Source organism: Strongylocentrotus purpuratus, unplaced genomic scaffold (assembly GCF_000002235.5).
Source record: "Strongylocentrotus purpuratus isolate Spur 01 unplaced genomic scaffold, Spur_5.0 spur5_contig_844, whole genome shotgun sequence".
In the NCBI taxonomy this organism is placed as follows: Eukaryota; Metazoa; Echinodermata; class Echinoidea; order Camarodonta; family Strongylocentrotidae; genus Strongylocentrotus; species Strongylocentrotus purpuratus.
In genome coordinates this window covers 1,439,127-1,466,541 of record NW_022145551.1, presented here as the reverse complement: position 1 = coordinate 1,466,541, position 27,415 = coordinate 1,439,127, and the positions used below count along the sequence as shown (strand labels likewise).

Here is a 27,415-nt window from a genome sequence, read left to right as displayed (position 1 = left end):
GCATGGAAACTGGCGACCCACTCTCTTAAAGCTCTCACCTTTCAGCAACCTCAGTCCCGAAGTCAACAGTGAGGGCGTCCGCTCCACTATGAGACTGATGAGCGCCTTGAGGGAGAGCGACGATGGCTGATGACGTCACTCCTGAAGACACGGTCTCCACGGCAGTATCCCCAACGGTATCACGCACCAGGATAGCTCTGGTCAGGCTCCTGACTAGGTCCCTGTGAATCCGAAATAATAGTTTAGTTGATACTTTAACAAATAATAAATAAACTATTACAGATATTCAGTTGTAAGAAAATAGATAGAAGGAGAAAAGAACTAGTACGGGAAAAATTTATAGTCAAACCTGTCGATAGCGTCCGCCCAAGAGAAATAAAAAAAAGTGGTCTTTGAAGACACGTGGTCTTTGTAGACAGGTTCCTTTAGTACAAGTTTCAATAAGAAACCATTTTCAAGGAAAACAACAAATGCCCTTGTTGAAGACAGGTGGTCTTTGTAGACAGGTGGTCACTAAAGCAGGTTTGACTGTACATAGATCTATACATGGGGTAGCCAAAGACTCTTGCTGTTTTTATCTTTGAACTTTTATGAGTGCGTTGGCGAGAGCTGACGCCACGAGATAAAACTTCACTATTCTCAACTCATGGTCTGTATGATAATTCCTTTTATAAATGATAAACACTGGTGTGAGAGCGTGGGCATGTTGTTCTTGGTCTAGTTTCATACAAAATCGATATCAATAACAAGTTACAAGCTACTGTTATAAGCTACTGAAATCATGGCATCTGATTGGCTGAGAGCAAATTTGTCATAGACATTTAGCAGTTGTTATAGATAACAAGTTTTATGAAACAGGCCCCAGATGCATTCAGATTTGTCCAAGCAGTGGACTATACAAGTGACTGGTATCAGAAAGAAGAACAAAAATTGGAATAAAATCATCAGAGACAAGTGTAGATGGAGTCATGTGTCGTGGATTTATCAATGATTAGTAAAAGATTGTTAAGTTTAACATTAACAAATTTCATCTTAGATAATCCTTGGGAACATTGCTCGTTCTAAGGGTATTGCAATACTTATTACCCTAGCACGTACTCTTTAAAGCCCCTCTGCACTAAATTGGCCAGGAGGGATTAGACTTCCCTGCATGGTCATTGACAGGTGGTTATCTCACCAAATCAGCTCTCAATTAACATCAGAAAGAGGGGATCATGGGAGACCAACGGTCATCGATTAGGCATTGTCTGCTATATAGAGGGCGCAAGTAGCTATAAGTAGTGCAGTGGGGCTTTAATACACCAGTGTCGAGAGGAACAAAATGCACCACGCAAAGGTCGTCCCATTGCCACAGTGCTCGTCCTAACGGCCATGCAGGATGATTTCCCTTGGTGAGTTGGTTTCATAAAATTCTTTTTGATCGTAATGATGAATAAGTAGGGAAACCCAAACCATACCTGAGCATGTCGAGAATATCTTCATCCTCGGTAGCCTCTCCAATCTCCACGGTGATAGGAACAAGAGCCTCATAAGTGGATGGCGGTAGGACCTCCATTTCAGAGAAGAAAACCGAGACGAGAGTTTGGAGAATGCTAACGAACGATTCTGCATTGGGTAAAGATGATAATAACAATAATATTAATAATAATAATAATGATGATGATAATAATAATACCTGTTTCTTATAAAGAATTTGACCATTAACTGACCAAAACACTTACAATATTAGTATTATCGCGGTCACTGGGTTCAACAACGAATTGCCAAACATTCACAGTATTCCAGAGGTGTCTGACAACACGTTTGTTGTACTATCTCTTACAATTGCTTTTTGTTAGTAATTCATGCAGAGGTGATGTAAATGTGTAGGAATTAATACCTTAAAATGGTAAAGCCCCATAATGGCAGCCATTCTAACGCCAAGGTTTTAGTGGTGGAGCGCCAGGAGTGCCAAGTCTGACAGACACGAACGCTTTACAATAACCCACTACCTATCATTGTTATTTTTTAAAGTCCCAATGTACTTCTTATAGCTACTTGCGCCCTCTATATAGCAAACAATGCCTAATCGGTGCCTGTTGGTCCCCCATGATCCCCTTTTTCTTATGTTAATCGAGAGCTGATTTGATTAGATAACCACCTGTCAGTAACCTTTAATACAGGGAGGTCTAATCCCCACTGGCCAAACTAGTACAGACGGGCTTTAAATGAGCAGGTTCATACCTAGATCTTCCTCTGATAGGTCATTGACCTCAATGGAAGGGCATTCATCCAGTAGGGTGGTTGCAGAGCTTACATCGAGGACTGTCCCATCGACAGCTTCTCGTAACAACTCGAGTTGATCTGCTGTTTGTTGACCGGTAGTAGTTGCTCTTTTCTTCCGTCCGGTTTGTTGGTCCGAAAGAACCCTGATCAGAGCATTGATGTTGCGTAAAGCACTGATGAAGTCACCTGCAATTAATTCAGTTGATTATGGAAATATTTAGCAATCAAATATATACCAAGCATTGCTGTTTTCTGTTCCGCTAACAAAATAAAGAAATATTGGATCAAAAATATAATATTAAAGTATACACTTAATCATTTTAGTAAGATACGGAGAAGAAGAAAAATCGAATCCTGCTTGTCAGCCAGTATCACAAATAATAACAGCCATGGGTGTCGATCCCGGGGGGGGGGGGGGATGGGGGGATATATCCCCCCCCCCCCCCCAATATTTCAGATGGGAGGGGGGATGGCCTGTACAATCATCCCCCCCCCCCCCCAATAATTCACCATCAAAAAAACAAAAAAAATGAAGAGAAAAATTAATGAGAGCCCGATGAGAGTAGTAAATGGTTATTACTAAGATAGTTCACTAGTTGCTATGTTGTTTCCGTTCACCCTTTATAAAATTCACGTCATTGTATCTTTATTTTATTTTTTTTACTCATTTTTTTTTCCTGACATTTCATACAACATTTTTCATTTTTGGAGAAAGATCACTTTGTCACATCTTATTTTTGTTTTATTGAAAAGCTGATGTGGGCCTATGTCACTGGCGTAACCATAACTTATTATCAATTTCATACAAGTGATTTATAAATGTTCGTGATATCACATGATTTTCAACAAAATTCGCGTTTCTCCATTTCTGTTGCAAACTGACACATTCCCAAATAGCCAGGAAGAGCATATATTTTGTATAGTCACTAATGGGCCTAATTAGTGGCCGATAACGCTAATAGTAGTATACAATTCCTTTCCAGAAGCTATTGCGACAAGCACTGCCGGGAGATAACATGATATCCACCACTCGGGCTGTGCATGCAAAGATTTGCGAACGAACGTTCCATACGTACATCATGTGGGGAAACTGAATTCAGATAAGAATTAATATAGAGAACAGTACAACGAATCGTCTTCTTTCTCTAATAATTTAGTGAAACGGCAAAGCTTCCGCGCTTTGCGCGGGAGGGGGCAACTGAATTCAGACTAGGATTAAGAGTTATAATTAAATGAAACGTCAAAGTACACGATACAACGAATCGTCTTCTTTTCCTAATAATTTAGGGAAACGTGAAAACTTCCGCGCTACGCGCGGGATGGGCGAAAATAATTTTAGACGTGGATTAAGAGTAATAATTAAATGAAACGTCAAAGCTTCCGCGCTTCGAGAGGTAGGGGGAAAACTGAATTCAGACAAGGACACGATATAACGATTCGTTTTCTTTCTCTATTAATTAAATGAAACGTGAAAGCTTCCGCGCTTTGCGCAGGAGGGGGCAACTGAATTCAGACTAGGATTAAGAGTTATAATTAAATGACACGTCAAAGTACACGATACAACGAATCGTCTTCTTTTTCTAATAATTAAAGAAAACGTGAAAGCTTCCGCGCTACGCGCGGGATGGGCGAAAATGATTTCAGACGTGGATTAAGAGTAATAATTTATTGAAATGCAAAGCTTCCGCGCGGGGAAACTGAATTCAGACAAGGACACGAGACGACGAATCGTCTTCTTTCTCTATTAATTAACGTGAAAGCTTCCGCGCTTTGCGCGGAATTGGTGGGGGGGGAACTGAATTCAGACGAGGATTAAGAGTCGAGAATGGTACATCGAATCGGCTTCTTTCTTTAATAATCTAATGAAACGTCAGAGCTTCCGCGCTACGCGCGGAGGGGGGAATTTGATTCAAACAAGGATTAAGAGTCGAGAATGGTACATCGAATCGTCTTCTTTCTTTAATAATCTAATGAAACGTCAGAGCTTCCGCGCTACGCGCGGAGGAAGGGTAACTTGATTCACACAAGGATTAAGAGTCGAGAACGGTCCAACGAATCGTCTTCTTTCTCTAATAATTTAATGAAACGTCAAAGCTTCCGCGCTTCGCGGGGGATGGGGGAAACTGCCCCCTCCCCGCACCCAACCTCCTATGGAGCGCGCTCTGTAAGTGATTCGCATGCTCACTACCGCCCCCCCCCCCTAAAATCAAATCCTGGCTACGCGCTTGGGGAGGGGTGCAACCTGCCACACGCTTCTACCTTTTGGTTGCTTTGATCCATTGCCGAAAATATTTTGGCACCTATCATCCCCCCAACCACGGATACAAATCGACACCCTTGATAACAGCAGTAATCTTTACTAATTACTAATCATTAACTATTGCCATTTTTGTTACTGTATGTATAACAGTAACAAAAATGGCAATAATTATGATAAAAGTAACATAATAATAAAAATAATAACAATAACAATAATAATAAAAATTAATGATGATAGTGATGGTGATGACGATTTAAAGTTGTTATCATGCTTAACTGCGCATAAATCAATCCTTTGCACAACTCGCCTGATAGTAACCTGGGACCAGTTTCACAAAGCCTTTTTTTCAATGACAAATGACAAAAATCAGTGACAAATCTGCTGATAACCAATAAGAAGCAAGGATTTCAGTAGCTTATAACAAAAACTGTAATTTGTCACTGATGACAAGTTTTGTGAAACCCCATGTGAAACACCCCCCCCCCCCCCCTGGATGCACTTGAAATGAAAGACACGATTCCAGTGAATATAAAACAAGTCAGCACTTTACCTTTAAAAGCCTCACCGTCGACGATGGCCTGCTTCAACTCTTCATAGTTGAATGATTGACGGTCCTGTACAGAAGCCGTTATTGTGTATGAAGTACAGCTACTGTGCTGGTTACACACCTGAAAAAATGGAAAATTGATATCAATATAATACCTTGTAATGATAGTAGTGAGTATTTGTATAGCGCTCTTGTCTGTCAAACTTGACACTCCAGGGGAGTGTTTCACAAAGATTAAGGTCGACTTTAAGTCGGACTTAACTATGGCAGGCCATTCATGCCACTGGTCGCTCTCATCATCATGATCTGTAGATAATGTTTTCCTTCAATAATGAACTATCAACAAAATATGTAAATTCTGTAAATTTGTGACCATGATTTGTACGTCCCTTGAGAGACCTATGCCAGTAAATGGCGAGAGAAAACAGTGGCATGAACGGCCTGCCATAGTTAAGTCCAACTTTAAGTTGAAGTTCGTCTTTGTTAAACACTCCCCAGGCGCTCGACAATTATTACCACGGCTTTAGCATGGCTGTCGTTATGGTGCTCTAGAATTGCAACGAAATTATTCTTACCAGGTACCAAATCATCTCACCCGGGTCGAGAGCGGCAAATATAGATTAAAACATTGCCAAAGGACATAAGGGCCGTGGTGGGACTCGAACTGTGAACCATGTGATTTACTAATGTTCACAATTAGGCCCAAAAAAAATGTTGTATTGACCTTTGCGACCGACCCAAAATCTTGAAATGTACGGTCGACCGACCAATTTTTGGCACCTAAAGGACAATACAACATCCTTTTTAGGCCTTATTATACATGCATATAAATTTTATTTTCTATATGTTGTGTTAAATTTTCCAATAAAAAACAATAGAAAATGATTTTTCGAAAAAATATTCCATACCTCGATAACGAATGTATTCTCTCCATTGCCATTTCGTCTGACGGGGGGACCTCTGACGCTGATTCTAGAATCCCCTCCAGAGCGGGTCAACGACCTTCTATTGCCTGCGTCATTTCGCGTAACAAATAGCTGATAGGTCAACGGATAGGCGCCCTCATCGGTCACACAGTCGTCAACCAGAAATGCGATCTTGAAACAAGAATGATATGCACATGCAGTTATTGCCGAGTGTAAAATGTGTTCTTCATCTTTATATTGTATTTATTTTTCGTTTGTAGGAGGAACGGAGGGTTATTTTTACCCCCTATGAAACAGGAAATAATAAACCAAACAAAAATATAATAATGCTATGCACAGTAATTGTGCTGTTACAACATTTAAAGGCCCGTTTAGATATGACGCGGATTAAACCACGGCGAATTGTTTATGATGACGAAAAGTGTAAAAGGGCTTACTTTTCTGTATCTTATAACACGGAGCACAGTGAATACGGGAAAGTCCTTTGTTGTTGGCAGTTATTATTCATTGCCATACACGTAAAAAGAAACCGCGGCGGCTTTTTTGCAGCCGTTTGCAGCAGTTTATCGCCCCATATCTGAACAAGCCTTTAATGTGTACAATCATGAATTAATGTTGATGCAAACAAAATCGTTAAGAAAACAAAACTGTTAACTGCATTGTCATTTTCCATATTCTGACAGATTCAAATAGTAAATGCTAACATTTGTTAGTAGAATAATACTCTAGATTACAGATGGACTAACATTTACTAAAACTAGCTCTAATAGCTTTCACCGGTTTCGAACTCGAACTCTCTCTCTCTCTCTCGCTCTCTCTCTCTGTCTCTCTCTGTCTCTCTCCTTCTCTCTCTATCTATCTCTCTCTCGCTCTCTCTCTCTCTGTCTCTCTGTCTATCTGTCTCTCTATCCCTCTCTCCCTCTCTCTCTCTCTCTATCTCTCTCTCTCTCTGTGTCTCTGCCTCTCTGTCTGTCTCTCTCTCTCTCTCTCTCTGTGTCTGTCTGTCTCTCTCTCTCTCTGTGTCTCTCTCTGTCTCTCTCTGTCTCTCTGTCTGTCTGTCTCTCTCTCTCTCTCTCTCTCTGTCTCTCTTTACCTCATCAAGTACGGTATATGTATCTCCAGACTCTAGGGATACTTGGCACGATGATATACCCTCAGCTACGTCCAGAACTAACTGGCCATAAGCGGTTTGATCCGCCCCATACGTCACAGTGACATCTACCGTGTACATCTCACCGGGCTGTAGGATGTCTTTGCAACGTAAGAAAATAGAACAATACAAAAAACATTTTGTAAACAAGATGAAAGTTATGTTTAAAAAAAGAATTAAGGAATGAATTACACTCGCTAGTCATCGCCCGAGATGTTTTGATTTCAGTGAATGTGGGAAAGGAAAATAATTGAAGTAATACATGCATCAGGAAAGTAGAATTAACGTCTCAATATCATCAAACACAATCTATCTTACAGACAAAATTAATGAAGAATTCACTGTCGACGATGATAATGTATTTTGCAACATTTTATCGGCCCCATATTCAGGCGTACTGTACATGCAATGATATCATACTAATTTCAAATGGGGCGTCATATTAAAGAGAAATACGTCAGCTTTTTGATGATACCAAATTCAGGTATGATAATATGTTCTCAGAAGAGATATCAATGCTAAATGAGTTTATTTCATGTTAGGTGGAGGGGTATTATGTCAATGGATACTACTATTACTGTATTGTTAAGAAAATAACGCAGAGGCCATTCGGGATAGTGAAAAATATTTCGTATTGGGGGTGGGGTGTCGTTTTAATAGATATTGCTATCACTATAGCTGTATTGATATTAAAGTAGCAGCAGTATTAGTAGTAGTATTATTATTATTATTATTATTATTATTATTATTATTATTATTATTATTATTATTATTATTATTATCATTATTATTAATAGTAGTAATAGAAGTAGTAGTAGTAGTAGTAGTAGTAGTAGTAGTAGTAGAAGTAGTTGTTGATGTTGTAGCAGTAGTAGCAGTAGTAGAAGTAGTAGTAGTGGTGGTAGTACTAGTAGTAGTAGCAGTAGTAGTAGTAGTAGTAGTAGTGGTAGTAGTACTAGTAGTAGTAGTAGTAGTAGTAGTAGTAGTAGTAGAGGAAAGTAGTAGTATAAGTGGTAGTAATAGTAGTAGTGATAGTAGTGTTAGCAGTATATTCTTTATATTATTATCATTATTATTACCTGCATCTATGGAAGTGAAAGAAAGGGTCTGAGATGGAATCGGAAAATCTCCAGCATTCCCGTCAAGATCGTAGTCAAGATCTGCAAAAATAAAGGAAAGGTGTGTGATATTGCGAATGGTGATACCATAACACACTAAAACAAGCAGATATATGTCGTAGTAGGATAGCAACAGTTACATGTACGTACTTAATATCCAATATTCGTTTAATTCTGACAACTGGCCTAGCAAATGTGTTTGAGATTACGAAGCAAGTATCGTGTGTTGTATAATCTTAGAATCACAAAAATTCATATGAGGATTTAAAATGACAGAAATAAATCAAACTGATTTTTTTTTTTAAATCCTCCTTACAAAGGAGACAAATTTAGAACATTTGCTGAAAATCACAAAATAATGAAAAGCAAGAACTTACGAACAGATAAATGTATTTTGGACTACCGTAGCGTTCCATCGTGATTTAATCCCAAATGTCAATCATATCCACTCATTTTTAAATTTAAAAGTAATCCATAAGCAATTTTTTGGGGGTGATATTGCAACCATTTTCCTGTTTGCAATAAAGTTGATTTTGTATTGTTTTCTAAGTTGGTAGTTGTTACCTATATCATGGCCGGTGATGGTCCATGCGATGACGTCCGGTGAAGCATGACCAATCAGTGCTGTTAATGAAACTGGTTCGGTGGATAGCACAGGTCCCTCTGTCGATCTGAATACTAGTATCTATATAAATAGAAAAGAAATTTAGCCTTTATAATGTTATCCTACAGTAATTCTTCAGTTAACACTAGGGTCTTTTAGATTCTGCACGACGAGAACGTGGACTGCCCTTTTAAGGCAATGTGACGTCACTGCCAGTGCCTTAAAAGGACGTCACATTGCCTTAAAAGGGCAGTTCACGTTCTCGTCGTGCAGAATCTAACAGTCCCTAATTGTACGCCTTGAGCACTCCACAGAGTGGATTTGGCGCTATCTAAGTTACATTTATTATTATTATAACTAAATTAATCATACTCTTATCAAGTTTTGTGTTTTGTATGTGATGAATTGGTTTCTATGTCCCGGGTTATGTTTCTTGAGGATATGACATAATGACGCTTAGAGACTTCGGTGGTAAGCGCTTTATAAGTAACGTTTTTGTTATTATTATTTATTTATTTATTTATTAAATTTAAATAATAATAATAATAATACATATGATTTATAAGGCGCCAAATCCACTTGACAGTCAAATGCTCAAGGCGCAGCTTGTGCAAAAGATGAAATACATACTTGATACATTTATACAAAGTGCGATAAGAAAGGTACAGACATGAAAGGTAATGGTAATCAATTATAAGATAAATTAAACAGATATTTCTTAAGATTGTTTTTTAACACCTCAGCAGAACTGCTATTCTTAACCCATTGAGGGAGAGTATTCCATAACGAAGGCCCAGCATGAGCGAAGGTTCGTTCCCCCCACTTTGTTTTAACCCTAGGAGTAACAAGTAAGCCAGAGTTTTGAGAACGTAGCTGTCTAGAAGGAAAGTAATGCTTAATCAAGCCGATGTTATACTGCGGAGCAGAGCCATGTATACAGTGAAATAATAGCAAAATAATCTTGAAAACAACACGTTTTTCTACGGGCAACCAATGGAGTGATTTGAGGACTGGTGTGATGTGACTGTACTTGTTGGACAGGGTCACGACACGAGCAGCAGCATTCTGTAATCTTTGTAATTTTGCGAGTAGGTTGTGAGGCGAACTAAACAAAAGGCCATTACCAAAATCCAAGCGAGAAGAAATCAAAGCATGAGTAATTTTCTCGGTGGCACCACGGTTAAGATATTTACGAATAAAACCCAAATTGCGTAACTGATAACGTACTGATTTTGAGACATATTGAATTTGAGTAGACATTTTCATGTTTGAGTCGAGAAACACACCAAGGTTGCGACATACATTAGATAGGGTAATTTCATGTCCAGCAAGAGTAATTGAAGTGATGGAAGAAATCTTCTCTAACTGAGTCTCGGAACCATACATTATAAATTCGCATTTGGCGAGATTTAATTTCAGTGAATGTGAGTTTAACCAATTATGAACATCTTGTACACAAGTCTCAATGTTATGGATAGCGCTGGCTGCATTGCTCTGATTGGGTTTGAAAGAAGTATATATTTGAATATCATCAGCATAAACATGATAAGAGAGAGAATGGCGATGAAAAATACTCTTCAAACCCGTTAAATATAACGAAAAAAGCGTGGGCCCGCCCACAGAGCCTTGTGGAACTCCGCATGTAAGTGGTACAAAATCTGAAAGGTAGCCGTTTATCAAGACAGCTTGAGAATGGCATGACAGGTATGATTTAAACCATTCCAGGGCTTGACCTTTAATACCGAGTGAAATGAGGGTATTCACCAGAACAGTGTGGTTAACAGTGTCAAAGGCGGAAGACAAATCAAGGAGTACCATAGCAGTTACTTTTCCGCCATCCATCTCCTGGAGTATAAAGTTGGATACATTAACAAGGAGGGTTTCTACACTGTGGTGGGGACGGTATGCAGATTGAAATGGGTCAAGGAGGTCATTATCGAGACAGTAATCATTTAATCTAGAGAACACCACCCTCTCAAGTATTTTAAATAAAAACGGGAGATTAGAAACTGGACGGTAATTACTTAGTAATTCAGAATCAAGATTGGGTTTCTTCAGTAAAGGAAGAATGTGTGCCGTTTTAAGAACAGAAGGTACGCATGCCTGAACAATACTTAAGTTGATAATCTGTGAGATAACAGATGCAAATGAAGAGGAGCAATCCTTAACGAGAACAGTATAGACAGGGTCTAGTTTACACGACTTAGCTGGCAATCTATGAAGCAGTGATTGTATCTCATCGGAGGTGGTAGGTTGAATCGTCTCGAGGGATGCTGACGTGACAGGATCAGGTGGAGTTAAGTCAGGAGTGAGACTGTCCTGGATCTTCTGAACCTTGGAGCGGAAGAACTGAATAAATCTTTGAGCCAGTTCTTTACTACCAGAATGTCTTGGAAGTGGAGAGTTCTGTTTCCGATTCAAGAGACGATTGGCCGTAGAGAAGAGTTTCTTAGAGTCATGTCCACATTTATCGATTAGCCCGACAAAGTACGAACGTTTGGCTCGTTCGACGAGAGAGTTCGTGAAATCTCGTTGCGCACGGAACATCTCTTTGTCAATGTGAAGCTTGCCGTTAGATCGCCATCTCCGCTCAAGCTGCCTACGTTTACGTTTCTCAGCAGTAATCTCCCCGTTGTACCAGGGATTGTCCTGACGGTCTCGAACCTTGCGGATCTTGGCAGGAGCGTGAATATCGAGGAGCGAAGAAAGAATGGTGTTGTAGCGACTAGTAGCTGTGTTGACACTCTCTGACGTTAAGGGCATAATGTCGCTCTCAGCAACATCCTTCGCGAAGGCTATCCTGTTTATGTCTTTAATATTACGGGAAGCAAATGTTCTGTCGCTGCGTGCAGGCTTAGTGAAGCGAAGTACACAAGTGATTGCAGCATGATCTGATATACCTGGAACGATACTTGGCTTCGAAATTGACAAATTGTCTGAATTGCGAACCAGAACGACGTCCAGAATGTGACCTTTGTCGTGAGTCGGAGATGTAACCAATTGGGATAGGCCATGACTGTTAATAAGGTCCACAAACCTGAGTGTATGCTGGGATGAAGTGTTATCTAGATGGATGTTTAAATCTCCGGTGATCAAAAGTGGGTATGGTTTGCACAACCTCTCATCAAGAAGCGCAGAGAAGTCGATAAGAAACTGAGTGAAAGACTGGTATCCTGGTGGTCTGTATATGACTATAATGTCAACCTGTGTAGAGCCGCCAGATACAGTTCCAGACATTGATTCAAATGTTTCGAATTTGCCTGTTGGACTAATATCGACGTGGAGACTGTCCCTGTAGAGAAAGCCGACCCCGCCGCCACGTTTAGCAGCTCTGGGATGGTGCTTGAACAGATAACCACGAGGGCAAAGATCAGCAATCACTGCATCGTCTGATGCAGTTAGCCAAGTTTCGCAAACACATGTAAAATCTAAACTATGGTCAATAATAAATTCCTCTAATAAGGTAGATTTATTACGAACAGAACGGCGATTCAACATACCAAGTTTGAGGTTGTTATTAAAAGGATCACGGCCCCCCTTCATACCTCGATGTGTCTTCCGCCCTATGTCATGTCTGTTAATACCTAAAGACATAATCATATTACATAATTCCTCATTCTGTTCACGCCACAGTAGCGAGCATGAACGCGAATTAAAAGAGTGAAGTGTTTTGCTGTCATACTTGTATGATATAGAATACCTTGTACTGTTATCGTTATCCGAGGAGGCCGAGTTATGTGTGACAGGGCCTGGGTTCGGATTCACATCGCCAGATAACAATATCAAAATCTGAAAAGTGGATACACTGTTAGCGTATAACTGTACTGGAGCACAAAAATGTTTTCCCTTCAATTTCAACTTCAACGAATATGCATCAGGTCTAGCTTCTAAATACATGTAGGGAACATTTTGTACATGTGGATCAGAAACCAGATCAGAAGCATGACACCATTGTTGCATTACATGACACTTACAGTACAACTAGTCCACCTTTCATTCTTGAGTACGGAAAACATATTTAAAAAAAAATCAAATCTACAAGGGGTATAAACGATTCAGTTGTTAAATTTATGTCCTTGTAATGAACCTGTAACAGAAGGTTTGCGATCAATTGCAAATTTTAAAATAATTATTCTGATTGGGTATACTTTCTCCTTTATTTTCAATTTTTGTTTCTTGTTCGCAATTACGTATTGTATTCATAATCGTCATGTTTTGTAATATTTTCTTAACTGGAGTAATTAAATTAGTCTACATATTGACATAATAGTGCAATAACCTATATTTTTAAGGTTCATCAGATAAGTGTGTTTTGGTGTGTGTAGGAGAGAGTGTGTGTGTGAATGCAAATTATTTCCTTTTGTCTTCCTTTTATAAAAAATAAATAATTTTAATAATGTACTTAGTTTATTATACAATTATTGAAGATAGACTTTTACATAAGGCCAGGCCTTCCTGTCTAGTCTCCAAATACTTTCATTAATGTACATGTTTAAAATGTTTCCCCCTTGTTCCTGATGTCTTCTCTACTTGTGTTATTCTCATGTTATATATTGATACGTGTATTATATTTTAACTGTTATATGTTTGTTTTCCTTTGTATGTTTTAATGAAGTATTGAATAAAGTTAACTTAAACATGAACTTGAAAATGCGTCTTACCAACGGGGGGTTTCCCGCCACTGCGTCTATCAGCGCACTTGTCGAAGCCCTCCTGTTTCCGGATGCTACATCCAAAGTGAACTGGTAAGTCTTTCCGGGGTCATGTCATCGGCATCAAAGGTCAAAGTTGATGATGATGTAGCATTGTCAGCTGGGAACATGGATCCGTCTTGCGCGCTTGTACAATATGTGGCATCTGTCGTCTGAAAATAACATCAAATTAACATCAAATAACCGATCGGGTCAAAATGTTATGTCGTCATTGTAACTTCTGCAAATTTGACCCCTGCTGACCCGTAATTTGGAGGGGTGCGGAAATGAGGTTTAAATTTGCTTTTGCGCAATAATAAAGACGGTAAATGCTTTGTATTCCTTTACATTTGTATTCTACATTCATTCAGTTTTCCATTTATATCAAGTTGTATTTTCATTGGATAGGGTCTTTAAAAAATGAGATATGAGTTGGGCTAGCGGCACGTTCACTTGGTCAGCTTTCTGTCTTTGCCTACACACTGGCTCAGCTAGGCAACGCTGGTTCAAAACTGAGTCACTTCTTTCGGATGGTGACGTTAGGGTCGGTGTCTATAGACGTAATTAATAATATCTGATTGATACACATCTCTTCAAACCCGATGACACACACATTTAAAGCCTATGTGTACTAGTTTGGCCAGGAGGGATTAGAACTCCCTGCATGGTCCCTGACAGGTGGTTATCTCATCAAATCAACTCTCGATTAACATATGAAAAATGGGACCATGTGGTACCAACGATCACCGCTTAGGTATTGTTTGCTATATAGAGGGCGCAAGTAGCTATAAGTAGTACAGAGGGGGGTTTCAAAGATGAAGAAATGCCTGAAACAACATACCTGTTCGCAACTCCATTCGTACGTCAAATCAGTAGAGTCTGACTGGTCTGAACCGGTTGGTTGATCAGGGTCACGTGACCGTGAACCATCAAGAGTCACCATCCCACTGTCCACTCCCACACTTTTTTCACTGCCCCCTCGTATCGTAGCAACAAGCTCAGATGATGCGAAACGTATTGTGATGTCACTGGTAGGGCCTGACGTAGCACCAGCCCGTCTGGCTTGGACAGTGAACGTGACTTCAGAATCGCCTGATCAAGAGAAAAAATGTAAAGCATGAATCTGTTAGTAGCTCACGTATATATAATTTCTTTTCGTCTTTTTGTCTTTTTTTTTTTAATTAAAAAAAAGATGAATGGAGCCGTCCAAACTTAATTTTGATTATCGAGTTTACAATTATCAAAACGTTTATTTAAATGTATTGCAGGAAGAATCATGAATACATCCAAAGACTGGGATATACTATCTGTAAAAGCTAAAATTAGATAGACCCAAAAGTGTAAATGGTGAACTGAATTAAAAACCCTGGAATGGTGATTTAATTACTATCAAGAGAGGAATGACCAGAGAATGAATGACTAAAAAAGGGATAGGACGAAATTGGATTTCGGTTTAAGTGTCTGGATTAGTCAAGCGATAGTTTATTCTTGAAATGACGCTTTATATGATCAGGAACAGACCTGCTATACAATGGCCCTCTCTATTAAAGTCTTTCGACTCACTGGGCGCCATCATCGGTAATTATTAAGGTGATCTAATATCGTTTTAGTCCTTATAATTCTTTTCATGATGGTCAAGTATATAGATATTAGGGGAATTATCATAAGTAATTTTGATTTTAAAAATTCCCAAGATAACAAACCAAAATAGAACGACAGAGGGCAGGCTTTACTCACCAAGGAAAGAGAAGGCCTTTATGACCAGAGTTCTGGAGTTTGCAGTCCCCGCATGGATACTATTATCAAAGGTCTCCGTATTAGCTGTCCAAACGAACTCTGTCTCCTCTGGACCAGCGCCCACACAGTCCGAATAGAAGGTCACGTCGGCGTCAAGGAAGAACCTGAAAGACATTGTACAGTGGCGTTTCACAGAACTTATAATCAGTGACATATGACAGTTTTTGTTATAAGCTACTGAAATCCTTGCTTCTGATTGGTTATCAGCAGATTTGTCACTGAGTTTTGTCATTTTTTATTGAATAAGGCTTTGTGAAACGGGTCCCAGGTGAAGATTGTTCGACACATTGCTCCAATTTCTAAACCTTTTCCAACTTTAAAATTTGACCCAACACTCTTCCAGACCCTAACCCTAGGCTATCATCATGAATAATGTAATGCATATAGATGTTATCTCACATAATTCCTACTCTCCTATCTTACTTTTTTAATTCAATAATGCACCTCGGAACAGTTTCATGAGGTCGATGGCGCACTATAAGCGCGTTATATTTTTTCCTTCTTCTTCTACCTCTTTATCAGAATTGTATTATCATTATTATTATCATTATTATCATTATCGTTATTATCATTATTATCATTATCGTTATTATCATTATCATCATAATTATTTGTATTGCAGCGACCGGTCGCCACTCAAGTATGAACTAGGCTTCAGTTGATTCAAAGTTTACCTTTGGGACACAGGTACGTTCTCCGGGTCTATGCCGCGCGGATTGATCCTCAGATCGGGAACCGGCTCTGATGACCGCATCACAACTATGGATTTGGAGCCTGGGCCGCCTAAGAAGTTCACTGCCTCGATGGAGAATGTGTAGGCTTGATTCGCTGTGAGGAGGGCCCCATCTACCGTCAAGTCTACTGTCGTAATTGCTAAAGATGCGAACGAATAAATAATGCATGTATTGCGTATGCAAGTATGGTATTATTGTTATTGTTATTTTTTTTTTTTCTTCTTTTTTTTTTTTTTTTTTGGGGGGGGGGGGTTGATCTCTTATATTTCTTTCTTTTTTTTCCTTTTTTTTTAGTTGAGGGGGCATTCATTTTGTGTTAAAGTTTGAGTTTATATAACATTTAACTATGGATAATGCAAATGTGGTCTATGATCTCAATATTTCTTCAAGAATTTTCGAAACAGTTTTATTGCAATTTAAAAAACAACATTCTAGGAAATGAGTAATATTCGAAATAGATGTTTTAATCCAGAGAGTATATAGAAAGCTATTGGGAGCGGAAAGGTGGGAGGGGGGGCATTATTACCGGTAACTGCTGCTTCAAGTTCGTTTGAAACATCACCCTCTGATTGGACGGACCACATATAGGTCAAAGGTCGACCGGCGCCACCTTTTGTTCCTCGAGCCGACAGCTGTACGTCTCCACAGCTACTGATCTTTGAGAAGCCTCGCAAGACCACTTCAACTGTGGGGATTTCCCCGACCTCAACGGCTAGGACTGACTCGGGCACCGCTCGAGAGAAGTCGGATCGGCTGAAGATAACATCACCGCGCAGTGTAAGCGTATCATCTGTGGAGATGTGTAAAAAAAAAGTTGTGTTTTATTCCTTAAAAAGGTCGCTTGTATGAGGATCAGAAATCTAAAGGGTTCCATACACTTTCATTAGACCAACATCCTTTGGCATAGAGAGAGACGTAGCATTTAGATATGTACGGTCATTACAATGACTTATTACGTAATGCGAACATGATTTCTATAAGATGTATAATAGGATATTGAAAGTGCACTCCAGCCGATTTTTCGAAAATAGCAACCAGGGGACCGACGGTTCTATGTCCTCTCCGATGGACTTGGTAATGAGGATTAATGCCTTTCCAAAGGGCACTAGCGCATCGTATTGGTTTCGAACCGGGAACCTCCCGGGTATGAGACTGCTGCTCTACCACTAAGCCATCGCACCTCACTTACTCAATGAAACTTACCTGGTCGAATAAGATCATCCTCCATCTTTATTGGAGGAGCTCGCGCCTTTGAATGTTTTTTGAAACAGATATATGGCGCCATACAAATGCTGTTCATCATCATCTCCGAGAGTGATCATAATGACGCGGTTGTTTATGATGATCATGCAATTGCTTCCGGTGCCTATAGTAGGTTTCTAACAACATAGCTATTGGTTTCGAACTGGGGACCTCCCAGCTACGAAACCACTGCTCCACCACTGAGCCTTTGTTACTTACTCAATAATAAACTTACCTGGTCCAATGAGATCATCCCCATCTCCAAGAGTGATCATAATGACGCGGTTGCCTCTGATGATCATGCAACTGCTTCCGGTTCCTAGAATATTTCTAGCGATGCCATTCTCCTCAGGAGTATCTTGGAATACGGTGCTGCAGTCGTCAATGTCGTCGGTTCGAACTCCATCCTCGAAGTCAAGTAGGAGTCTGTTTTCTGCAAATAAAACGGGGGGGGGGGGGAATGGTGATGAAGATTAAAGCTTATCTGCCGTAGTTTACAGGAGGGATTAGACCGCCCCGCAAGGTCACTGGACAGGTGGTTATCTCATCAACTCAGCTCTCAGTTAACATAAGTAAAAGAGGATCATGGGGAACCAATGGTCACCGATTAGGCATTGTTTGTTATATAGAGGGCGCAAGTAGCTAAAAGTAGTGCAGTGGGCCTTTAAAGCCCCACACTACTTGTAGCTACTTGCGCCCGCTCTATATAGCAAACAATGCCTAATCGGTGCCTGTTTGTCCCACAGGATCCTCTAATTCTTATGCTAATTGAGATCTGATTTGATGAGATAACCACTTGTCAGTGATCTTGCAGGGAGGTCTAATCCTCCTGGTCAAACTAGTGCAGACTGGTTTTAAATTGGCTAAACCTAGATATTGTATACCAGACCCTTGGTCTTCATATCCTTAGCGAAAGGCGGTGGCGAAGACTTTCGAGGATTATGCAAAATCAAATTTAAAAACCTTGATCTTGTTTACATATTAAATTGTGCGAACATGGTAATAGCATGTTAAATAAGAAATTTTATCGAACGAAGGGCGATATAAATGGTTTACATTCATCAGTGACATCACGAGTTCGCGGCGGCTTCTCTTCTGTGATGACCCTTAGCGGCATCTTGATAGAAAACAATAACATGCCGACACCCTTTGAGTCAGCCGCGCGGCTTCTTTCATGTACGCGTATCTATAAAAGGAATGTGCGCAATGTATGTTTCGAATTTATATATGGAATTATTTTAGCCGGGATATATTGGTTCTCACGGTGTTGGCGTGAGAATCCTCATTCACCTTGCAGATTTTTTAGAGGATGGTCATAGACATTATTCGGTGGCAAATTAATTTATTGGACTTTATTGAGGAAACATTGTAGTCGGCAACTATTATACTTCGATTCCACATCGGATTTACAGAAGGGAACATTTTAATACAACTTGGTTCTTCAGAGTAATTATATACGGCGACGGGATTTTGAATTGTGTACATTTGGAGTTCATAACTGGTTAACTTTATATTAGCTACATAACTTTGTTAATTGTATCATCGCGTCGGGAATTATAATGCCGAAGGCTAAGCAGCAATCCAGGTGGACAACTGTTGACCGAACTGGGTCCTCACGTCCACGGAGAACTGCAACTGCAACAGCTCCGCCTTCCCAGCCCGTATCAGAGCCTCTCGTCCAGGCACCGCAGCCGAACCCCGGAGTGGAGCAGCGGGGACCGGGTCCATCCGCAAGTGAGTACGATTCTAGGCCGTTGGTTTGCGCGGGTATTGATACATTAAACTCAATTGGAGGCCCTGAGCAGGCGCAGCAGGTGGGGCTTATGATCAATGCCCCTCCCTTGTTGGCAACTCCTCGGGAGGTGCTGGGGTCAGCTGTTCCTCGCGCATTGCGGGATAGAATCTGGAAAGGCGAGTTTGTTGATTTAGGGGCCTTGCTAAAAAATGTCCCCGTTCCAGACGGCAGCGCACCCACGGTTATTGCCCTGTCGGGGTCGACATTGCAGGTACAACCGCGGCGAGGGGTGCCGCGAATAACCTCAATAGAGCAATGGACCAGCGCATTTTTGGTATTTGCGTCTATATACACCGAGAAGCATATAGTTCGGGCCTTAGAGATGTTTAAGTATATGGACACCGTCCGGACGGCGGCTAGATTTGGCGGCTACGGCTGGCGCACATACGATGCGCAGTTTAGGCTGAGGCAAGCAAGAGAACCCACTAGATCATGGGCTGTCATTGATAGTGAATTGTGGCTTATGACTGCCACAGCATCATGCACGCATTCAACCCCCGCCTACTACGGTGATGCAATTCGTGAAAGCGACCCCTTCGGCCAGACAAATTAATAGTGTTTGTCCTTTTTGGATCTGCCAGTGGCACGATTTACTCACATTCTTTCAGAAAAGGCGCGGCCACATTAGCCGCTATGACCGGTTTGACGCAGGGGAAATTGAGAACACGGGGCGCTGGTCCTCGGACGCGCATAAGAGATATGTTCGTATTAATATGCTACCTGTTGCATAATTCATGATGTATTGTACCATATTACTTCTTTAATCATTTGAGTTTAAGGAAGCGTGTTAAGAAAAATTATCAGTTATTTGGGTTGATCTATATGTTTAAATAGTATTTATAATTGACTCATGTTTATGCATGAGGCAGTTGAAGATCAATATTGTTACATTTCATTGGTGATTTTGAAACGAGTTATCAACAACAATGAGCTGCCGGAAGTTTTCCTTTTTTCTTCATTCCTGCTGTAGGTTGCCAGTCTCGTACAATCCTGCTCATAGGCGATTCCATGATCCACTGGTTAGCCGCCTTCGCGCATCGTAAGGGAAAACAAGGTTTGGGGTCGGCAGCCAACGTCGTTTGGAGAGGAAGGAGGGGCCTTAAGCTAGGTCAACTAAGTGGACATGTCCAACGGGTGCTGCCCGGTTCCTCTCCGTCGCACATCGTTCTGCACGTGGGGACGAACGACGTCGGGCAAGCTAAAAAAGACGAATTGTTCTTGCTTTTGGATACAACACTCGGACAATTGCACGAACATTTCCCCAATGCCCGCATCATTTGGTCGGATATTTTGCCTCGCAGGACCTACAGCGGCTTCAGTAAAGACGAGCAGCCCAAAATTGATCGGACGCGGCGAGCTCTCAACAAGCACGCCAGGCGCATATGCCGCACGATCGGGGGCAGTGCTTTGACTCACCTGGGCATCAGGCACGAGCGGCGCGAGCTGTTTAGGAATGATGGTATTCATCTCTCCGAGACCGGAAATAATATGTTTCTTCATAGCCTTATTAAGGGGTTGGAAAACATGGCATAGATTTTCGTGGAGTTTTTTGTTATTCAAGTCGTAATGAAACGTAGTAATCACGTTTGTTTCGGGTAATTGGTCTATTTTTATTTAGCTCAAGCTTTGTAATTACAAAACTCGTACGTTATAGCAAAAGAGACTTATCAGGCTAGTGGTTTTTATTAAGATGTTAAGTTGATTTATTTAACGTATAGATATATATATATATATATACAGTATATGTTTCCCCATTTTGATGTTTAAAGGTAGTTATTAGGTTTCGGGTAATTGGTTTATTTAGCTCGAGCTTTAAAAGCATAAAACTTTTATGTAACGCGAAAGAGACTTATTAGGCTAATGGTTACGATTAACATGTTAAGTTTATTACATATATATACCCGGATTTTGATGCTGTGTATTTCAGTTAATGAAAATTACAAAGCTTTCTCATGAGCTTGGTCACAGTTGGGACCATGAACGCGTTTTTCATTGAAGACTGCTTTTGGTTTAAGATGAAAGGTAGTTATCTCGTTATTTTGATTAATTGGTTGATTTAGCTTAAGCTTTGAAATTTCAAAACGTGGGTATTGAAAAGATATGGTAATTGGTTGAATGCATTATGTTCAAGTTCAAGTTCGCGTACTTTGTACATATATATATATATATAGCCGTTTTGTGGCTTTGTTTTATTTACCGATTATTGCAGAGTGTTTTCATGAGCTTAGTCACAGTCGTGGCCATAAATGTGCTTTTAACTTATAGTTTTTGGTTGGAAACGAAAGGTACATGTAGTTATCATGTTATTTTGGCTAATTGGTTGGATTCAATATGTTCACGTTCAAGTTTGCGTACTTAGTTCATATATATATATAGCCGTTCGTGGCTTTGTTTTACTATACTTACTGTTATCGCGGAGTGCTTTCATGAGCATAGTCACAGTCGAGGTCATTAAGGTGTTTAATTTATTGTTTTTGGTTGAAAACGAAAGGTGGTTATCACGTTATTTTGGTTAGTTGGTTGATTTAGCTCAAGCTTCGAAATCGCACAACGTTGGTATTGAAATGAAATTAAGGTAATTGGTTGAATTCAATAGGTTCAAGTTCGTGTTCGCGTTTAAAACGCGTAGTGAAACGAAAGTAACCCATTAGAATTTAGGGTGAAATTACTATGTCAGTTTATATGCGTACATTACGCGATAAAAATATATACGCTCAGTGGCGGCGGGCGGTGCCCGTGTGGCGGAAATTGGCATTTTTGCCTCTTCGCATATATATATGTGTATGTGTATATATGTTAATATATACATATAAAGGTTATTATGTGTATTACACACTGCTGCAGAATACCCCATGGGAAGGTTGTGTTTTGGAGAATATGATTTGGATTATTTTAATTGGCCATTGTATCTTGCAGAGCTCAATATTTATTGGTTTCCGGTAAGGGCCCCGATGATAACAGGTATCCTGTTTATTTATAACATGTACCCGCCTGTAAAGTAGGCATCTGTTCGCCTGTTTAATGCAGTGGAACCGTGTGTCTTCTTTGTATGCAGAGGGGTGTTATACGTATAGCCCACTTTGTGGTACTCACAGTTAAATTCCATATGAGAAGGTAAACTCTGTTCGCCCTCTTTAATGAGGAAACAGTGTCGCCTTTTTACGGGCTGTGGGGGGTTGTACACAAGTTCTCGTCTGTTGACGGCCCTGATGCAGAGAGTACTTTGGATTGGACATGCCGGCTCCATCCAGTTTTTCAGAGCTCAATATTTATGGTTTTCCGGTAAGGGCCCCGATGATAACAGGTATCCTGTTTATTTATTTATAACATCGTCCTTGTTTTCACGAAGTGACGGTAGTGAGGAAAATCCTAACGCAAAGTGAATGCAATTTTTTTTCACTACCGTCACTTCGTGAAAACAGCGACGACATGTACCCGCCTGTAAAGTAGGCATCTGTTCGCCTGTTTAATACAGTGGAACCGTGTGTCTTCTTTGTATGCAGAGGGGTGTTATACGTACAGCCCACTTTGTGGTACTCACAGTTAAATTCCATATGAGAAGGTAAACTCTGTTCGCCCTCTTTAATGAGGAAACAGTGTCGCCTTTTTACGGGCTGTGGGGGGTTGTACACAAGTTCTCGTCTGTTGACGGCCCTGATGCAGAGAGTACTATGGATTGGACATGCCGGCTCCATCCAGTTTTTCATGTGCAGATACTTGTATAAATTGATCAAAAGATTCGAAAATGATACCCGGGTCCTTCCCTGGGGCAGATTGGAGCAGTGTAACGTTTAAGTAAACGTATTTTATATTCAGTTGGGAAAGTTTGTGTCGTAGTTGTTATTATTGTCATGATGTTGATATTCAGGGTAACAAGATTCCATCCTCTATTAAATCTCAAGTACCCGCAAAAACGCATCCCGTTTCATTTGTTACTGTGAATGTAATTCGAATAATGTAATTTATACATTTTTATTTTTTTTTCTTACTTGAAGGAAAAAACGTGAGTGAGCCGATCGCGGGTGCTGGTGCGAAGAATGTTACCATGAAAGGTCCGCCAGGTAACAGGTCTATTCCATTGAGAGACGGGGAGACAACCAACTCCATTGGCGTGGGTGGGGATCGAAGGGTAAACGTAAGCTCCTGCATTGAATCACCACTGATCTCTCCAGCCAGAGGTTCCAAACCTGACGAGAAATGATCATGAGAAATCTTTTTCAACATATCTTTGAGAAAATTAAGTTATTTTTTAAATTTCTTAATAATTTGTTTTCCCTCTCCTTATTCTTGATTGTAACATTCGGGAACACTCTAAATCATCTTTTTTTAAACTCATGTTACTCTGAAACTGTGTGAGTGAGACAATGCTTGTGATTCTTTGAATCTACTTAATGATGTTACAGGGTTGTTGCAGGGCTACAACAGGTCTGGCTTTACTGTTACAACAAGCATGTAACAACAAGCCTTGCTTTACTGTAAGTCAATCCACTATACTGCATTTAGCCTATGCAATGAATGCTGAAACGTTTAAACCTATTCACCATGCTTACTCATATACTGCGCGTTTCCCGGAGCGGCCCGGAGCGGCCCGGAGCGGCCCGAAGCGCTGACAACAAGAACAATCTTACAACAAATGAAATGAAAACTTACAGTATCCTGAAAATCTGGATTACAAAAAAGAAATGTTTTAAGTCCCTTGTAGAATGACGAGGCAGATGGTGATTGCCAAGTATGCTCTAGAATTATCATGATTATACTATTTAGACAAAATTATTTACATTGTTTTGGTTTATTGATAATGTATGCACATGGAGGGAATTCCACTATGTATATGAAGCAGAAACAAATATGGGATGAAAAGAGTTCCCCATAATTCATGAAAACAAATATACTGTCAGGTTGATCATTCTGTACCAGATATAATGTTACTTTTTTAATCACATGCAAAGCATTTGAGTTTTCTGAAGATAAAATACTTTTGATTTCAGAAATTATCCATGATTGCTTATGTTGTTTATCATCATGATGATTGTACATAATTATCTCTTACCATTCTCAAAAATGAGGTATGGTGTTATGCCCTCAACGGCCTGGAAGTTGGAGTTGGCAGCAGCGGTAAAGGTCAAGGTGGCAAGTGATGTTGGATCGAGGGTAATCTCTTCCGGTGCTACTGACGCTATGGTAACCGCTGTTGATTGGAATAATAGATTGGAATAATATATATTATGAAAAAGAAGAAGAAGTAGAAGAAGTAGAAGAAGTAGAAGGAGAAGAAGAAGAAGAAGAAGGAGGAAAAGGAGAAGAAGGAGAAGAAGAAGAAGAAGAAGAAGGAGGAAAAGGAGAAGAAGAAAAAGAAATAGAAGGAAAAGAAGGATAAGAAGAAGAAGAAATATGAGAAGGAGAAGAAGAAGAGGGAGAAGAAGAAGAAGATAATGAAGAAAAAGGAGACGATGAGGAAGAAGAAGAAGAAGAAGAAGAAGATGAAGAAGAAGAAGAAGAGATGAGGAAGAAGAAGAAGATCATAGAAGAAGAGAAGAAGAAGAAGAAGAAGGAGAAAAGGAAGAAGAAATAGGAGAAGAAGGAGAAGCAGAAGAAGCAGAAGAGGGAGAAGAAGAAGAAGATAAGGAAGAAGAAGAAGGAAAAGGAGAAGAAGAAAAAGAAATAGGAGAAGAAGGAGAAGAGAAGAAGGAGAATAAGAAGAAATAGGAAAAGAAGGAGAAGAAGAAGAGGGAGAAGAAGAAGATAATGAAGGAAAAGGAGACGATGAGGAAGAAGAAGAAGAAGAAGAGGAAGGAGAAAAGGAAGAAGAAATAGGGAAGAAGGAGAAGAAGAAGAGGAGAAGAAGAAGAAGAAGAAGAAGAAGAAGAGGGAGAAGGTGATCAAGATGATAAAGAAGAAGAATATCATAGAAGAAGATGAAAAAGAAGAAACAAAAGAAGAAAAAAGGAAAAGAACAAAAAGAAGGAAAGAAGGAAGGAAAGAAGGAAATAGAGCTAGATAGAGTAATTAAATAATTTTATACGAAATAATTGCACCTGAAATTTCTAACATAATTATAAATGCATAACCTGATGATAACAAAATCATATGAAGTATCTAAACATTCTATTCAGTGAACTTGACAACTCGATATTTCGTGAGTTAACTCCATTCTGAAAAAGTAAAACATACAAATTTGGATTGACGTCTTGCTAAAAGATAATAGGTGGTCGGCTGGGATTCGAACCCTCAACTCTTGGACAGAGAGTCAAGCAAATTAACCACTCAACCTTAACCTAATACGTCATTAGACATAACGCTCCGAAATCTTTATTGGAACAGCTGGACTTATACGGTGGACACTTACGGGCATAGACTTCGAGTGTAATTGAAGTTTCCACGGGCTCGGAGTTACCAGGAAATATTAGTAAAAGGTCGTATGTGCCTGCAAGAAAACATGTAACCGTGTCAATGCAATGTTTAAAATGCCATTACCTCTAGAATGAAAGGAGATAAGCCTACACACGTTAAAATGTTCACACATAGTACACACTAAAGATACATTCTTTTACCTCCTCTGTCATACCGCCCCCCCCCCCCTCAAAAAAGTCAACATGTCATTATTATCTAACGACATCTCCGCAGATAGCAGACCCTGTGTATTGATGACGAGTTTAATTTGTTACAGATCCGTCTGAGGTAGTCACATATTCCATTTGAATTGAAAATCGGTGGCGTTGTTGGTGCCTCACATCCAGCGTTTCCGATTTGACAAATATTATTAATATTTGTTATATGAACATAATCAATGTTTTCTCCCTTGTTCAAAACAACACTTATTATCTCTCTCATATCTCATTTATTTCTGTTTCATTGATATTTCGGAAATGATAACTATCTATGTTGTGTAAGCACACATAAAAGCGGGCTATTTTTAGTATTCATTTTTGTATGCATGCATGAAATAGTACTCTTTAAAACATTTTACTTCGATATATATAGGATCTATAGGCCTATATATTTTAAACAATTTGATAGATCTTTGCATATGATCTCCAAAATAGTCTTCATATTTATGTTACCTGCTGCTGGAAGAGTAATGGTGCACGTTCCTTCGGATGCACTGGATGTCGCCATGGTAACCTGCCGGTTCAGAGTGCCCACTTGGTTCCTGAATCGACAATCTGGAGCTGGGTCGAATCCTGCTCCAGAAATAGTGATCTACAGGAAGAAAAAAACATGGCCATCATGTTTTAAAGTACAACTCATTAAATGTTAACATATTAGTCGTTACCTCACGAATCTCAGCTACAGCCTTGGAGTGACCCGAATTGACCTTTTTGACGCAATAGGCCTATTTACATATTCAAATTGATGGATGTTTTCCTCGGGACCTAGGGACGAGTTATTCCATTGACCTGCTATTTATGAATGAACTACAATACTCGGACCCATGTCTGTCAAAACAACCTTTGTTTTAAATGTATGCATACAATTTGAATATATAAGTAAACCGGTCTTTTGGTTCGTAGACATTAGGAATCTGTGTAATGTCCCAGTCTTTTTTTAGAGAAAATATAGTATTACCAATACAGATGAACGTTCAAAATTGTATGGTCATATTTAGCAGTTATACCACATAGGTGATATTCATGGTTGCTCATCATCCAAGCAGGGAGGTGATAGAGAAGGAGTGGAATCAAATCGCTCTCGTTTGACCCCATGCTCCAAGCCGCCGTTATGTTATGAAAATTATGCGCTAATCTGCAACTTTTGACCACGTGGTGAGATAAAAGAGCGCATGAAATACATATAATCTGACCATGGACCTATTACGGATGGACATTCATCGTTTTAAGTTAACGAAGTCATTGTGATTGTATCCGTCAATGTCGTCTCAATAATATTCCGTACATGTTTCTTCCCTTTGGTCTCATCATGATCGCCGGCGAAAAGCCGGGACAGAATCAAGGTAGTGAATTTACACATGTTAATCTACATGCGCAGAAGATAATTACTCGCCTAAATCATGGAAAATAGATGTGCAGTTCTGGCTTATAATCGGAAATTGTTTTTTCGTGTACTGTACATGTATTTCTTTTGAAAAACATGTTGATATTACCAGATAGAGGTTATTTTTGTATTTTTTGGTTGTGATTTAAAATCCCGTTTCCCCCTATTTCCTCATAATATTCCAGAGTTACAACGCACAGGGCTGATACAGATCATCTCTTTCTAATTGTTTTATAAGGTCATAGGTGTGTGCGAAAGTTTGCGAATCAGTAATAATACATTTCATATCACCAA

General features: G+C 39.8%; 1 protein-coding gene across 1 annotated transcript in view; it reads right to left on the bottom strand.

The window, feature by feature from the left end:
• Positions 1–13,596: 13,596 nt before the first annotated feature.
• The window catches only part of LOC100892976, a 37,882-nt gene continuing 24,063 nt past the window's right edge, over positions 13,597–27,415 (bottom strand). The window contains exons 11-20 of the mRNA XM_030990411.1: positions 26,191–26,329; positions 25,476–25,553; positions 24,180–24,317; positions 23,119–23,316; positions 17,570–17,767; positions 16,619–16,882; positions 16,033–16,231; positions 15,299–15,462; positions 14,403–14,653; positions 13,597–13,734 (exon numbers count right to left, since the gene is read on the bottom strand). Coding sequence (XP_030846271.1) covers positions 13,597–13,734; positions 14,403–14,653; positions 15,299–15,462; positions 16,033–16,231; positions 16,619–16,882; positions 17,570–17,767; positions 23,119–23,316; positions 24,180–24,317; positions 25,476–25,553; positions 26,191–26,329 — 1,767 coding nt within the window. The remainder of the gene's footprint in view (positions 13,735–14,402; positions 14,654–15,298; positions 15,463–16,032; positions 16,232–16,618; positions 16,883–17,569; positions 17,768–23,118; positions 23,317–24,179; positions 24,318–25,475; positions 25,554–26,190; positions 26,330–27,415) is intronic.